The 14,851-nt window shown below is 44.8% G+C and overlaps 1 protein-coding gene across 2 annotated transcripts in view; it reads right to left on the bottom strand.

Moving 5' to 3' along the window:
* LOC122793200 (FSD1-like protein) overlaps positions 1-14,851 on the bottom strand; it is a 913,201-nt gene that overhangs the window by 184,640 nt on the left and 713,710 nt on the right. For both annotated transcript variants that reach the window (XM_044061031.1, XM_044061032.1), the window contains exon 11: positions 9,434-9,685. In XM_044061031.1, coding sequence (XP_043916966.1) covers positions 9,434-9,685 — 252 coding nt within the window. The remainder of the gene's footprint in view (positions 1-9,433; positions 9,686-14,851) is intronic.

Below are 14,851 nucleotides of genomic sequence, written 5' to 3'. Positions count from 1 at the left end.
GCAAAAGTATTCTGCCAGGTGGTTGACTAAGTTAAGTTCATTCAGGTTTCATGGAATCAAAAATGCTGGGGCTGTATAATGTGTGTCCTTATTTCTTGTTATCAACCATATCCTGAATTAAAAAAATAACTCAATTCAATAGATCCAAAAGTAACAAGCTATATCATATTGCTATTAGTCAACTCCACAATCACAAAGTGTTGCCAGGTTTTAGTTGTAAACACTGTGAGCTATGGGGGGGGGGGGGGGGGGGGGGATGGGGCAGTCTGAACCCCATCTCTCCTTCTCACACACATACGCACGCGCATGCATACACGCACACACGCGCGTGCGCACACACACACACACGCACACGCACACACACACACACACACACACTTCTCTTTTTTTTTTTAATCAATCTCTATTTTTTCTCTATTTGGTAGATCAGGCTTATATTAGCAGGTCTTGACCACCTAGGAATTGATGACACATAACATAATGGTGTTTACAGCAGAAAAACATGAGAAGCGGAAGTAATACACATTGTAATGAAGGCTTAACAACAGTTAGTGAAACATGCGAATGAGTTACAACTAAACTCCAAGACATATATATTTATTTCAATTAAGTTTGCTTAGATCAGTGATGCCAACTACACAGAGCTTGCAATGTGGTTTAAGTTTAAACTCTGTACACTGTGTAATGTTTATAGAAGGTAAAGTCGAGCATCAGCTGATGCAGTTAACGCAGGATGAATACTGCAACTTCTTAGCAAGTAACAGGAAATGGCAGTGCAATTACATACAATAAAGGTGTTAAAAAATTTAGTACTTTTACCTGGAGATGGGAGATGCATACCTACTTATGTACTCTTATTTCAGGACTGCACCCTCTGGAGAAGCATCAAGAGTTGGTCATTTATTTATTTTTCTAACCAAAACTAACACGTCTAATTGGAAATCTAAGCCTCTCGGAGAACAGAAATAACTGTGTGGGAGAAATGTGTGCCACAGTCATCACATTCCACATAGGAGTGTAGAGAGTTTACCACCTCCTACAGTTAATTAAATAAACAAACCGAGATACTACCTACATTTTTATCAAGATAAATTATAGACTTCCAAGTGCACCATTATGTTGTGGTTAAGTTGCTTACCATTCATCATACGGAAGAGTATCGTCTTCTTCTTCTTTCAGCTTTTCCCAGTTAGGGGTTGCCACAGCTGATCACCTGTCCGCTCATGATTGGCAGTAGAGTTTTACGGTGCCGAATTGCCAGCCCGGCGCCCAACCTTCCACAGAAGGCACACACACGCACGCACTCACACCTAGGGCCAATTTAGAGTGTGCAATCCACCTATAGCATGTCTTTGGGATGTGGAAGGAAACCGGAGCATCCAGATGCAACACACACGACCACAGGGAGGACATGCAGACTCCACACAGAAGGCACCCCAGCCGAAGATCGAACCAGAGAACCTCTTGCTGTGAGGCAGCAATGCTAACCACTGCACCACCATGACTTTTATTTTCTTTTTTCCTTCTTGTAGGCTCAGCACTTAACACCTCTCATATCCACATGCATTGCTTCTGTAACATGGTGCTTACAGGACAATGGCTAAAGTACTTACTACACTTTATGTCAATTCCCGTTTAAAATAGCAGCCTAGTAAAACAGCTTCTTTCACAGTGATCTAACATCTGTTGTAAAGATGTAAACATGCAAACAGTCAACCTCCTCTCAAAAGCTGCATGCTTCTTCTGAGAATAAAATACAGATATATGATGTACTATTCCCTGTCTAGTAAATCTATTAGAAACTAACTTTGAAAATAATCAAATGTTGTTAAACCATAACCATTCTCATCCTGTCGCACTAAATGTGCTTTGTGCCGCGGTCTTGGCTGAAAAACGTTCCCTAGATAAGTCTACCTACCAGGTAACACAAATAAACGAATAAATAAATAAAACATGATTTGATTACACAAGTCCATTTCAATGCTGAACCATTTCATTGAAAAGTAGAAAGAAATAAGTAAAGAAGCAGCAGCAGTCCTGGTGAAATACATGTTAAAATTCCCACACTCCACATATCAGACTTTGTTCATGATTCCCTTTACTTAATATAACAAGGTCAAAGGTCAAGAAATCTATTTGAATTTCCTGACCAAACATGACCGATTTCAGATCAAGTTTTAAAACATGGTCTAACACATTAAAAAGACTTGAAAATCATACCATTGTCTGGTTTTGTGAGCTACCATACATGAACATATCACTTGCTGGGAAACTGCTGTGCACCCTCTACAAGGCTGGAACTAATCTCAAGTCACCACTTGAGAATGTTCTTGTGCTGAAAGAAGTCCCTTTTCTACACTTGAGGAACAAAGACTCTCTTGACATTAAGCACATTTGTCTCATGGCCAGTAAATGTAGAAATCTCATTCCCTGCACCAAAGCAGCTACCAGAAAATTTACAGAAAACAAGCACCATGAAAAGATGCATCAAATGAATGTTCAACACTGCTTTGCTCATGATGCAGCTTCATTTGTGGCAGGACCAAATCCCCATGCACCTTTCACTCGGGGGTCTTTTCCTCCTACACCCTTCTGGCTTTTAATCAACTCTAAGGTCACTGCAGCTCAGAAAAAAATACCGTGCCTACTACAACGACCTTGGCAAATGGTTGTTTAATTTGACCATGAATGTGTAACTTTACAAAAGAATGCCCCAAAATAGTCTGGAACATCACCCTTGGGAAACGTACATTACTGATTAATTTGGTTATAACTTGCAAATCAAGACATGAGAAAAAATAAGAAGTTATGTACCTACCATAACGTTCCATGTTAGTTGTCTTCTTCTCGCCTTCTTTCTTGCTGGATGGGACCAGAGCCGATCCTCGGCTCCGACTCAGCCAATACTAAAAGCTCGAGAGCTAATTCCACCGGCTCGAGGCTCCCCTATATCCCACAATGCTAGGCGGTAACTACTCAGATCTCGTTTGGTAGCTATACCAAGCAATACTATTCTCCAAGAATGGAGTAACAATTTTCAGAGGAAGAAACACAAAAGAATTCCGGTCGGTCTGTCCAGGCTTGGGGGAAGGAGGGAGGGACGCAAGAAAGAAGGCGAGAAGAAGACAACTAACATGGAACGTTATGGTAGGTACATAACTTCTTAATGTTAAGTTGTCAATCTCGCCTTCATTCTTGCTGGATGGGACCGCGTCCCTAGCACCTTATCCCGGGTGGCTTATCAGAACAGACTCTTGAGAACAGTGGAACCAAAATTGGCACGGCTCCTGGAAACCATGTCCAATTTGTAATGTGAAATGAATGTATGAGGAGAAGCCCAGGTGGCTGCTGCACAAATTAAGTCTATTGGCAGCCTGTCCTGAAAGGCTATGGATGTAGCTAATGCCCTAGTTGAATGTGCTCTAGGTCTTGAGGGTAATTTTTGATGTCTGGTCTCATAGATGAAAGTAATTGTAGAGGTGAGCCATCTAGACAGAGATACTTTAGTGACTGGAAGGCCCAATCTTCCTTCTGCATATGACAGAAACAATTGATCCAATTTCCTGAGTTGTTTAGTTCTGTCTAAGTAATATCTCAGTTGGCGATGAACATCCAAAAAATGCAGCTTTTGCTCTGACCTATTTGAATAGTTAGGGAAAAAAACGGGGAGATCAATAAACTGGTTTAGGTTAATTTGAGAAGAAATTTTTGGTAAAAAGGATGGATTAGTCCGGAGAGATACCCTGTCTTTGTGAAAAACTAAGTAAGGAGGGCGACTGCATAGAGCATGGAGTTCTGATACTCTTTTCGCTGAAGTTATGGCTACCAGAAAAAGTGTCTTCCAAGAAAGCAATTTCAGAGAACATGAAGCCGCTGGTTCGAAGGGGGAAGAATTAAAGATGCCAGAACCAAGTTTAAATCCCATTGAGGCGGAGGATCTTTGATTGGAGGTTTGAGAAGAAACACACCTCTTAAGAAGGCTTTACAGAGTTTGTGAGCCATGATGCTGGATTCTGAGACACCAACATGAAAATTTGATAAGGCAGCCAATTGAACTCTAATGGTTGATGCAGAAGATCCTAAATGAAAAAGTTCTGCTAGAAAGTCTAAAATAGACTGGATAGATGCAGTAAAAGGATCAATGCTTTTCGATGATGCCCAAAGGGAAAAGCGTTTCCATTTACTAGTATAAATCTTCCGGGTAGAGGATTTATGAGAGGCTATCAAGATATCTCGGACCGAGCGAGATATTGAGGAAGCCTGGCTAAGGTAGGAATTGGAGAAACCACGCTGTGAGGTTTAGGGAAGACAGAGATTGGTGCAGCTGACCCGACTGATGGGTAATCAGATCTGGTACTGGGTCCAGATGCCAAGGCTGCTCCAAAAGGTATCGATGAAGAAAAGGGAACCATATCTGTCGAGACCAGTAAGGGGCAATGAGGATCATAGTCACTCTCAAGGCGATGGCTTTCTGAATTAGTTGAGGTATCAGTGGAAAGGGGGGAAAGGCATACAGAAGTCCCCGGGGCCAATCGTGGACTAGAGCGTCTCTGGTGGGATGGCCTGGTAACAGGAAGAGCGTGAAGAAGTCTTGACACTTGCTGTTTTGGGGAGTAGCAAAAAGATCGCAGCAAGGATGGCCCCATCTTAGAAATACCTCTTCTAGAATTGATTTGTTTAGAGACCACTCGTGTGGCATGAGAATTGCTCTGCTCAACTTGTCTGCAATGATGTTGGATTTCCCGGGAATGTGCGTCGCTATCAGAAAACGCTGAGAAGAGATCGCCCATTGCCAAAGTCTGAGTGCTTCTCGACATAAAGGGTATGATCTGGTTCTGCCTTGTTTGTTGATGTACCACACCACGGACATGTTGTCCGTTTGAATTGCAATAGTCCCTTTGGGAAGAGAGTCGTGAAAGGCTTGCAACGCTAAAAGCACTGCTCTCATCTCTAAGACATTTATGTGCAAGTGGCACTCGAAGGGTTGCCACGTGCTCTGGACTGTCCTGCCCTGATAATGCCCCCCCACCCCCCACCCGATCAGGGAGGCATCTGTTGTCAACGTGGCAACTGGAGGGGGGAGAGTGAAGGGTCTTCCTTGGAGAAGTTGAGGTGACGTGACCCACCAAGACAGTTGATTCTTGCATACTTCAGTTATCAAAATGTTGTGGGACATTGGGAGTCATTGAAAGGACCATTGGGTAAAGAGCATCCATTGGAGGATCCTCATGTAAAAGCGAGCTAAGGGGAGAAGGGGAATAGCTGCTGCCATGAGTCCTAGTACCTTCAGTACCAGTCTGGCTTTGACTAATTGCGATAGAAGGGATACTTGGTTCCGGATGTCTAAAACCCTTTGCTCTGTGAGTGTGGCTGAACGGGTCTGTGTATCTAATTTGGCGCCTATAAAAGTAATAGACCGACAAGGCGACAAGGCAGATTTTTCGAAATTTATTGAAATGCCTAGAGCTTGACAGTTTGAATGGTGAAATCCCTGGATAGGAGAAGCTGATGTCTGGTGGTGGCAGTAAGGAGCCAATCGTCCAGATATGGAAACACCTGGAATCCCTGGCGCCTCAAGTGAGCAGTGACCACTGCCATGCATTTGGTGAACACCCGGGGGGCTGTAGTGAGACCAAAGGGCAGGGCCCTGAATTGGTAGTGATTGGCTCCCAGCCTGAAGCGGAGATATCTCCTGGAGCGTCGGTTCATTTTGATGTGATAGTACGCATCCTGAAGATCTATCGAGCACATCCAATTGTCCTGACCCAAGAAGGGTAGGATGGACTGTAGCGTGACCATCCGGAATTTTGTTTTTTTGACAAACTTGTTTAAGTGGCTGAGATCCAGAATGGGTCTCCAGTCCCCTGTTTTTTTTGGTACCAAAAAGAATTTGGAGTAGATTCCGGATCCTTGCTGGTCTGCTGGGACTGATTGGATGACTCTTTTTGGCAGCAGCTTTGACACTTCTAATGCTGCTTTTTCCCTTAGACCAGGTGGAACGTCTGGAAGGGATCTTTTTGGTTGGGTTGGAATATGAATAAAGGGAATTTTGTAACCCTCGGATATGATCGACTGTACCCATTTGTCTTGAGTTAGGGAAAGCCAGGCTTCTGGGTACAGCGATAATCTTCCCCCGACTGCCTCCGAAGGCGGACAGCCGGGCAGCCCCTCAGGGGTGCTGAAAGGGTTTGTCAGAGAACACCTCTCTGCTACCCTGGTTTTGCGGACCTCCTCTGCCTCTGGGGCGGCGTCTATTATTATTCCCCCCTCTGCCTCTAGGGGGAAATCGGCCTTGTGCGTCAGATGAGACTCCCTGGGATTGTTTTCGGAACCACATCTTTCCTCCCCTCTGACCTTTGGGATAGGGTCTAGAAGGGGTGGAAAAATGGACTCCTACGGCAGAGAGAGTCTTACCTTCCACCTCGCACCTGGTCAATGTATCCTTCACCTGTGGACCAAACAAAGATGATCCATCAAAAGGGGAATTGGTGAAGGACGCCTTGAAAGGGTCCACAAAGTTGCATAGCCACATCCAGGCGTGCCTTCGTAAGGCAACTCCTGTGCCTGCGGATCTACTCGCTCCATCTGCTGCGTACGAGACTAGCCGCATGGAGGAGTTCACGATTGAATTTAGGGTTGCCAACTGGGAGTTCATTGTGTCTTTGAACCCCTCAGCTGTAGGATCCTTCATCAGTTCACCCATATCCTTGAGCAAATCTCTTTGGAGACGGGTGAAGTGGCATAAGTAGTTCAGCGACCGCATTGAAAAGGTCGCTGACGAGAACATCCGCTTGCCGTACCTGTCCATGGTCCTAGATTCTTTATTAGGAGGATGGACAGGAACCGAAGGATCAGCTAATTCCTTCTTTGTGGCCGCAGCCACCACCATGGCATCAACAGGGACACCTTTGGATAAAAACTGTTTGTCTGTGGGGGCAGTGATAAATTTGGATGGTCTCCTCGAGGTGGGTTCCACTGAGTCAGGAGCCGTCCAAGCCTTCCTTGCCACCACTTCCATAAGGGGGTCAAAGGGAGGGGACACCCAGGAGGTAGAAGGGTGAGAACCAAACGCCTCAAGATACACTGACTCATCCTCCGAAGGGTTAAGGGCTGGCCAATTTCCCCCTCTGTTTGAGGATTTCAAGGATGTCTGCAAAGGAGACATCCTCAGAGGGGGAACGAGGGAACCCTTCGGATTCCTCTAAGTCAGTGTCAGAGGTGATAGACTCAGGGGAGTCAATGTGCTTCCTCTTGCACTGCCTCTTCCTAGGGGGATCTCCTGCAGGGTCAGGAGAGACCTCGGAAGAGGAGGAAATTCCCAATGGGGAATCTTGAGGAGTTGGTTCTCTGCGGTGTGAGACAAGGGGGTGAGTAGAAATCACCGCAGGCACTGTAGATGGAGGGGCTGAGGGAGCCGACTGTGGGGCAGAACCTGGTTCTAGCACGCTCCGCATGACCTCGAAGGCATCTCTATCAGGCAAGGCCCGAGGCCCTCGCTCCGAAGAGACAAGGACCCCTCCCGGCACCGACAGAGACGGCTCCGAAGTCGAAGTCGGAGCCGAACTCACCAGCACCGAAGCCCCGAGAGGGAGAGCGGTGTCGGACAAGGGTCCGATGCCACTCGCCCCCTCGGAGCCGACGAGGGAAGCTCGGCGCCGAGATCCCTCCAAAGAGGAGATCGGAGCAGACGACGGAACCGAAATGGAAGGTATCAGATCCGACGCACCGACAGTCATGGCTCCAACAAGCCTTGGCTCCGAACTCGAAGGAGTCGGAGGAGGAATGTAATCTGGGACGGGAATAGCCAATGACTGATGAGTCGGGCTATGGAGCATTTGGGCCAGTGCCTCGGACTTAAGAAGTCTACTCACCACCCTCTGCAAATCATGGTCTGACAACCTGGAAGACCGAGAGGAATGGGTTTTGTGACTCCGCTCGAAGGAGAGGGAACCTGGCGCCGAGTGCACAGATCCGATGGAGGGGGACCTGGACCTCTTTCTGTAAGATGGCTCCGATAATGGTATCGGAGCGGATGGGGACTTACTAGCTTCGGCTCCAGCCCGGGGCGGAGTAACGGTAAGAGGTTTAAGAATAGATCCGATGGAGGGATCTAGACCTCTTTAGACAGTGGCTCCGATGATGGTATCGGAGCCGATTTTGAAGACTTATCAGCCTCGGCTCCAGCCGGAGCCGAGGTAACGGTTTGAGGCCTAAGAACATCGGCTCCGGCGAGCCGATGGCCAAACCTGCCGACTTCTCCACAGTCGACTCAAGAGCAGGAGCCGACTGTTTTGAAGTTTTGAAGGCTTCCCGACCCAGACTGAGTCGGGGGCCTTCAGGCTTTAACAAGCCCCTTAAGATGAGCTTGTTTTTAGCTCCTGCAGGACTCGAGGGCTGAAACCATGGCAGACAGCACAAGAGTCCTGCAGGTGCACAGGTCCCAGGCAGTACACACAAGAAGTGTGACCGTCTGTCAGAGACATCTTCTGACAGCACGAGTCACACTTCTTGAAGCCTGAGACCTTATCCTTAGACATTAAGGAAGAGGGGCTGTCTCAAACACACACACAGACACTCTACACTAAGAAAATAAAAATAAGTAGCCAAAAAAAACACAAGCACACAAGCCCCTACAACACTAACTGAAAAAAGGGACTGGGGTGAGGGAAGGGCCGAAGGCCTAGAACAACAACAACAAGAGGGGTGGGAATCGAAAAAGAAGGGTCGATAGAACTAAAAACTAACACAAACAATAACAATATAACTAAGAAAAGAAAGGGGAATTAGTACTACCTCAAAGGTAAAAATTCACTTACGTGCCTGAGCCGGTAAGAAAAGCACCTCGTAGCTATAGCGGCAAACGAGATCTGAGTAGTTACCGCCTAGCATTGTGGGATATAGGGGAGCCTCGAGCCGGTGGAATTAGCTCTCGAGCTTTTAGTATTGGCCGAGTCGGAGCCGAGGATCGGCTCCGGACCCATCCAGCAAGAATGAAGGCGAGATTGACAACTTAACATCTTGCATTATTACACTAAGACTTTCTAGAAGGAAAATGAACAAACTTAATGGGGAAAAATTCAGATTCTCAAGTGTGGAATTAAATGCTGCTTAGAAGTTGGACAGTGAAGAACTAAGGCACTGATGAATCTACAGACAATGTCACTCAAACATGGGTCTGGCATCTACAAAAACAAAACTTGTCCTGGCCACCTAACAAAATTTCAACTGTTGTGTTGAAGTCCTGGTACAATGAGTGCTTCTTAGCACCTACTACTAAAGAGTTTTGAAAAGACAAAGACTGACATGTAGGCTTTACAAGTTCCAAACATTAAATGCTACACTTCAAATGATTCTTTTGCCATGATCACTTTGTACAAGGTTGTTGAAGGAAAAAAAAATAATTTTTTTGTAACCTTTAGTCGTTAATACTAACCTCCATCAAAGTCACAATAAATGCCTATCCTGTCAGGAACTGGCATTTCCAATGGTTTAGCTTTGTTGTTGTGTTTTGCTGAGAAGGTGGCCTGCAACCAGTTGTTTACATGAATGCACCAGGATATGTTGTTTTTCCCCAGCTGGTCAAATTTCCCCAGGCTACGGTATGCCACTCCAATACTATAAGACTTGCAGTCCTTTTGTGCCTTTATCTCCCAGTAATGCTGCCCACTTTCAATAACCACATCTCCTGTAGTAAAACACACAAAAAAAGCAATGCTATTCAGTCACAATCTGCTGCTATTCAGAACCACCAATAAGAGAACAAAATATTTTCAAAAGACAGAGCCAGTAATATATCCTTTAATAAAAGCACAAAGCCTCTCTAGTGCCTCGGCATTAAGCCTTCCAGGAGATAACATTAATGTTATCTCCTTGAAGGCTTAATGCCGAGGCACTAGAGAGGTTTTGTGCTTTTATTAAAGGATATATTACTGGCTCTGTCATTTGACAATCTGCTGCTATGTATGCAGCCTTAATTAACAATTTACAAAAAGTAAGCAAACATATCCATGTTAAATATATTCATGGTTGGCACAAAAAATATTACCAGCTTTAAACTCAAGTTACAATACCCAACCTGAAATGTATTTTAGCTAAATGGTACTGTTCTGAAGAAAACAAAGTGTTATCTACAGTAATGTAATAAGGCAAAGTGTAAACATTAATTTAATACAAAAACAAATAATTAGAAATACTAATAAACTACTCATAAATATCTGTTGTAACAGGACAAAAATAAATGACACATGGCATTGCTAAAAATGTGGGTGCTTTTTATATTACATTACATAGGAACACACACACACACACACACACACACACACACACACACACACACACACACACCTTATAGGTTTACAGTCAAAATGTTGAATGTAGGTTCGGCGAAGTTGGGAATGTTGAAAGGCAGATGGCCGATTCATGTGCTGCCGAACGTTAAATTATCAATAGTTCATATCAGCGAATGCCACTGTGCATTCGCTGATAACAGCTCGATGTAATGAATAGCAGTACAGTGTAGACTGAGACATTCACCCATTCCTCAATGTAGTGCAATCTTGGAGTTGGAATATATAGTTAACAGGGGGTGTGAGGGGAGCAGACCCCCACAGGGAGGTGCAGGGGGCTTGTCTCCCTGTAAAAACACGATCCGAAGTGTAGAAGTGACATTTACCTGAGCTCCTATACAGACATCACATTATATATTCAGTGAAGATGCATAATCTGCTGAATTCTTCCATCAGATTCAACATTTTCACCTAATTAATATGCAGGGATATGACCCAGCCATTTGATGTTCCAAACAGCACATTTCACTGAAAGTCAAATGACTGTGCACAAATCACTGAAAGCTCAAGTCACTGAAAACACAATTCACTGAAACACATTTCACTGAAAGTTATATATGGCCTTTTACCCACTTTAGTGCGAACCTGGAGTTAGTATATATAGTAAGGGGTGTCTGGGGGGCACCGTCCCCCACATAGTTTGGATAAATATTATGTTCAGAAAAGAGTAATTTATTGGAAATGCAAGTATCCATGTATATAATTCAAAATATTTAAAACAGGTGGGGGCTATGCCCCCCCCCCCCGTTACTATATATACTAAAGTACAGTTTTGTACCTACCATAAATGTAGATGTTCGAGGATTCCCTTGCTGCAGTCCTGACAATTGGGTATAGTCCGCGTCCCAGTCGGCCCGAATACCAGAGTATAAGGCTGACGTCGGTCATGGCGCCTTAGACTGACGTCAGTACGTCAGGGTACTAATGCGCATGACCGACGTCATTTCCTCAGTCTTTTCTTGCCCCAGATGTCAGAAGACCCAAAAAGACAAGTCCTAAAAACAACGTGCACCAAAAAACATGTACAATATATACAGTAATATATACAAAAATATAAGCATGTAAACTCACCTACACAACCACCCTGAAACACAGAGGGAAGGAGGGAGGGTAAATTGGACTGCAGCAAGGGAATCCTCGAACATCTACATTTATGGTAGGTACAAAACTGTACTATGTTCTTCGTCTTCCCTTGCTGCAGTCCTGACAATTGGGTAGAATCCCAAAGCAGAGGTAAGGGAGGCTGGCAAATTATAAAGTAGCAGGAGCTGACAACATGCCTTGTAAAACAGCTGTGGCAAAACCAGCTCTAGTCTTAGAGTATATAGGCAGGTGATAATGCCTAGAGAAAGTATGCACTGAACTCCAAGTAGCTGCCTCCAGAATATCCTTAGTTGCCACCCCTTAGAAATGCTGTTGAAGTGGCAGTAGCCCTAGTGGAATGAGGCCTAATCCCAGCTGGAACCTCTTTGCCATGATGGGAATAACAAAATGCAATGCAAAAGCCAATCCACCTAGAAATAGTTTGTTTTGACACAGGCTTGCCCTGTGAACTTAAAGCAAAAGAAACAAGTAACTGCTGAGACTGCCTAAAATCTTTAGTCCTGCTCAAATAATAACGCAATTGCCTGTGTACATCTAAAGTGTGCAAAATCTTTTCCCCTTTATTTTGAGGATCTGCAAAAACGTAGGCAAATGAATAGTTTGGTTTAAAGCCACACTAGAAACTACCTTAGGCATAAAGGAAGGATTAGTGCGTAATGATACCCTGTCCTTATGGAAAATCAAAAGGGCTCTACTGCCATAAGGGCCTGCAACTCAGACACCCTTCTTGCAGAAGTAATAGCCAACAGAAAAGCAGTCTTCCATGACAAATATTTCAATTCAGCAGTAGCTGCAGGCTCAAAAGGTTGGAGAGTAAGTTTTTCCAACACAAAAGTGAGATCCCAAGCAGGAGTAGGAGCTCTCGTGGGGTCTTATATTCTTTGCCCCTCTAAGAAACTGCTTGAACAAAGGATGCGAAAACAAAGGTGGGTCACAATCATAGTGAGCTGAAATTGCTGCAGCATGAATCTTTATGGAAGAGAAAGACAAACCTTTGTCCAATAATTCAGTAAGATATTGAAGAGCCACACTCAAATTAGGCTCTGAAATCTCCAAATTCTTTGCTGTACTCCAAAATAAAAATCTCTTCCATTTTTCTGCGTACACTCTCCTAGTACTAGGCCTTCTAGCTTCCATAATCACATTTAAAACTTGTTGAGGAAGCTGAGACCTACCATGCTTCAACACAGAATATGCCAAGCTGTGAGATGAAGAGATGGAAGCTTGACATTGAGCAGATGACCGTCCTTCTGAGATAACAGATGAGGAATCAGAGGTAAAGGCCATGGAGGCTTCTTTACAAGACTCCTTAGAAGTGGGTACCAGTGTTGCCGAGGCCAATCTGGAGCTATCAAAATCATCCTTGGCCTGTCCTGTCTGACCTTTAGTAATACCTTTAGAAGAAGAGGTAGAGGTGGAAAGGCATAGACATGAAGGTTTTTCCAACTGAAAGACAGAGCATCCACTTTCCAAGCTGTGTGATGAAACCCCTTTGTGCAATACTTTGGCAGCTGGTGGTTTAGTGGAGAAGCGAACAGATCTATGTCTGGAGTTCCCCATGACACTGTCAATTTCTGAAATACATGAAGATCCAGTTTCCACTCGTGGGGATCCATGATTTGTCTGCTTAATACATCTGCTAGGGAGTTCTGTGCTCCTGGCAGAAACCTTGCCTGAAGAGTCAGTTGCAGGCTTAACGCAGTCTCCCATAAAATCATTGCTTGCCTGCATAGAGGATAAGAATGTGTTCCCCCTTGCTTGTTGATGTACCACATGACAGTTGTGTTGTCTGTCAGAATCAACACCTGCCCTGGAAGAAGTAACTCCTTGAACGCCATCAATGCAAACTGGACTGCTAACATCTCCTTCATGTTGATATGTAGATGTTGTAGTCTGGCAGGCCACTTGTCTTGTATCCACTTTCCATTTAGATGAGCTCCCCAAGCAGTGTCCGAGGCATCTGTCGTTAAAATCTGACTCGCCTCTGGCCGGGTCACAGAGAGTCCCTTGTTTAGGTGACATTCCTGAGCCCACCACAAGAATTCCTTTTGAAGGCAAGGTATTATTTGAATGACAGTGTCCAAATCTTGGCAGTGCTGTGTCCATACATTTTGAGATACCATTGCAGCTTCCTCATATGCAGTTTGGCATTGGGAAGCACCAGAATACAAGATGCCATGAACCCTAATGCTTGAAGGACTGTCCTTGCAGTCAGCACGGACTGATGAGATAGTTGATGGAAGTAAAGTGACAGACTCTTTTGTTTGTCCGGGGTTAAAAGGCCATCTGGGCTGCTGTATTCAGTCTCACACCCAGAAAGCACATGTCTTGAGAGGGTACTAGACTGGACTTTATTTCGTTCACAGAATACCCTAGGCATCTTAGCACTGCTATAACATATTCCAGATGCTGTAGAAGGTGTTCCTTTTCTTGAGCCAGAATCAGGCAGTCGTCCAAGTAAGGATAAATTTGAATGCCTTGAAGCCTGAAGTAAGCTATCACTGGAGCCAGAACCTTTGTGAATACTCTGGCAGTAGATAAGCCAAAGGGCAATGCAGAGAACTGATAATGAAAATCTCCAGTTCGAAACCGCAGATACTTTCTGCAACTTAGCCTTATGGGCACATGAAGGTAAGCTTCCTTGAGATCCAAAGTTACCATCCAGTGATCCTTGCCCAGCAGAGGTAACAGTTGCTGTAACGTCAACATCTTGAACTTGGGAATGTCCAGATAAGTGTTGAGGATAGATAAATCCAAAATTGGTCTCCACGTGTTCCCCTTCTTTGGTACTAGGAACAGGCGAGAATAAAATCCGAAGCCCCTTTTTGACACAGGGACTGGCTGAATAGCCCCTATCTGGAGTAACTGAGAAACTTGCTTGTGAGCCTCTTTTCGTTGTGGAGGAGGAACATCTGGCATGCCTTTGAAAGGGGGCATAGTGTGGAAATAAAATCTGTACCCGTGATGAATGATATCCAGCACCCATCTGTCTTGAGTGATTAAATCCCAATTTTCTTTGAAAAGAGACAATCTTCCTCCCAAAGGAGCTGCCAGACGAGAGTCCACTGGCAGCTGAAAAGGCAGGTCATTGGTTCTGCTTACGAAAGGACTGACCCCTGCCCTCACCAGAAGTCTGAGCAGGTGAACTGTCTGATCTAGGCCTAAACGAACCTTGAGCCCTGCCCCTACCACGTCTAGACCTACCCCTAGACTGGGAACCATAAGCAGGATATGTCCACCCCTTAGCAGGCCAATTTCTACTAAACTTCGGAGGCTGCACCTGCAAAAAATCTTTAACAGTCTGCATAGACTTAGCTTTGTCCTCCATTTTCTTTAAAACTGCTTCCACAGGCGGTCCAAACAACACATCAGACTGTAAAGGAGCATCCAAAATCCTGGTC

Source organism: Protopterus annectens, chromosome 2.part0, assembly GCF_019279795.1.
Source record: "Protopterus annectens isolate FY-2018-M chromosome 2.part0, PAN1.0, whole genome shotgun sequence".
In the NCBI taxonomy this organism is placed as follows: domain Eukaryota; kingdom Metazoa; phylum Chordata; order Ceratodontiformes; family Protopteridae; genus Protopterus; species Protopterus annectens.
The sequence above is the reverse complement of the archived record's forward strand: the minus strand, read 5'-3'. Positions and strand labels throughout refer to the sequence as shown.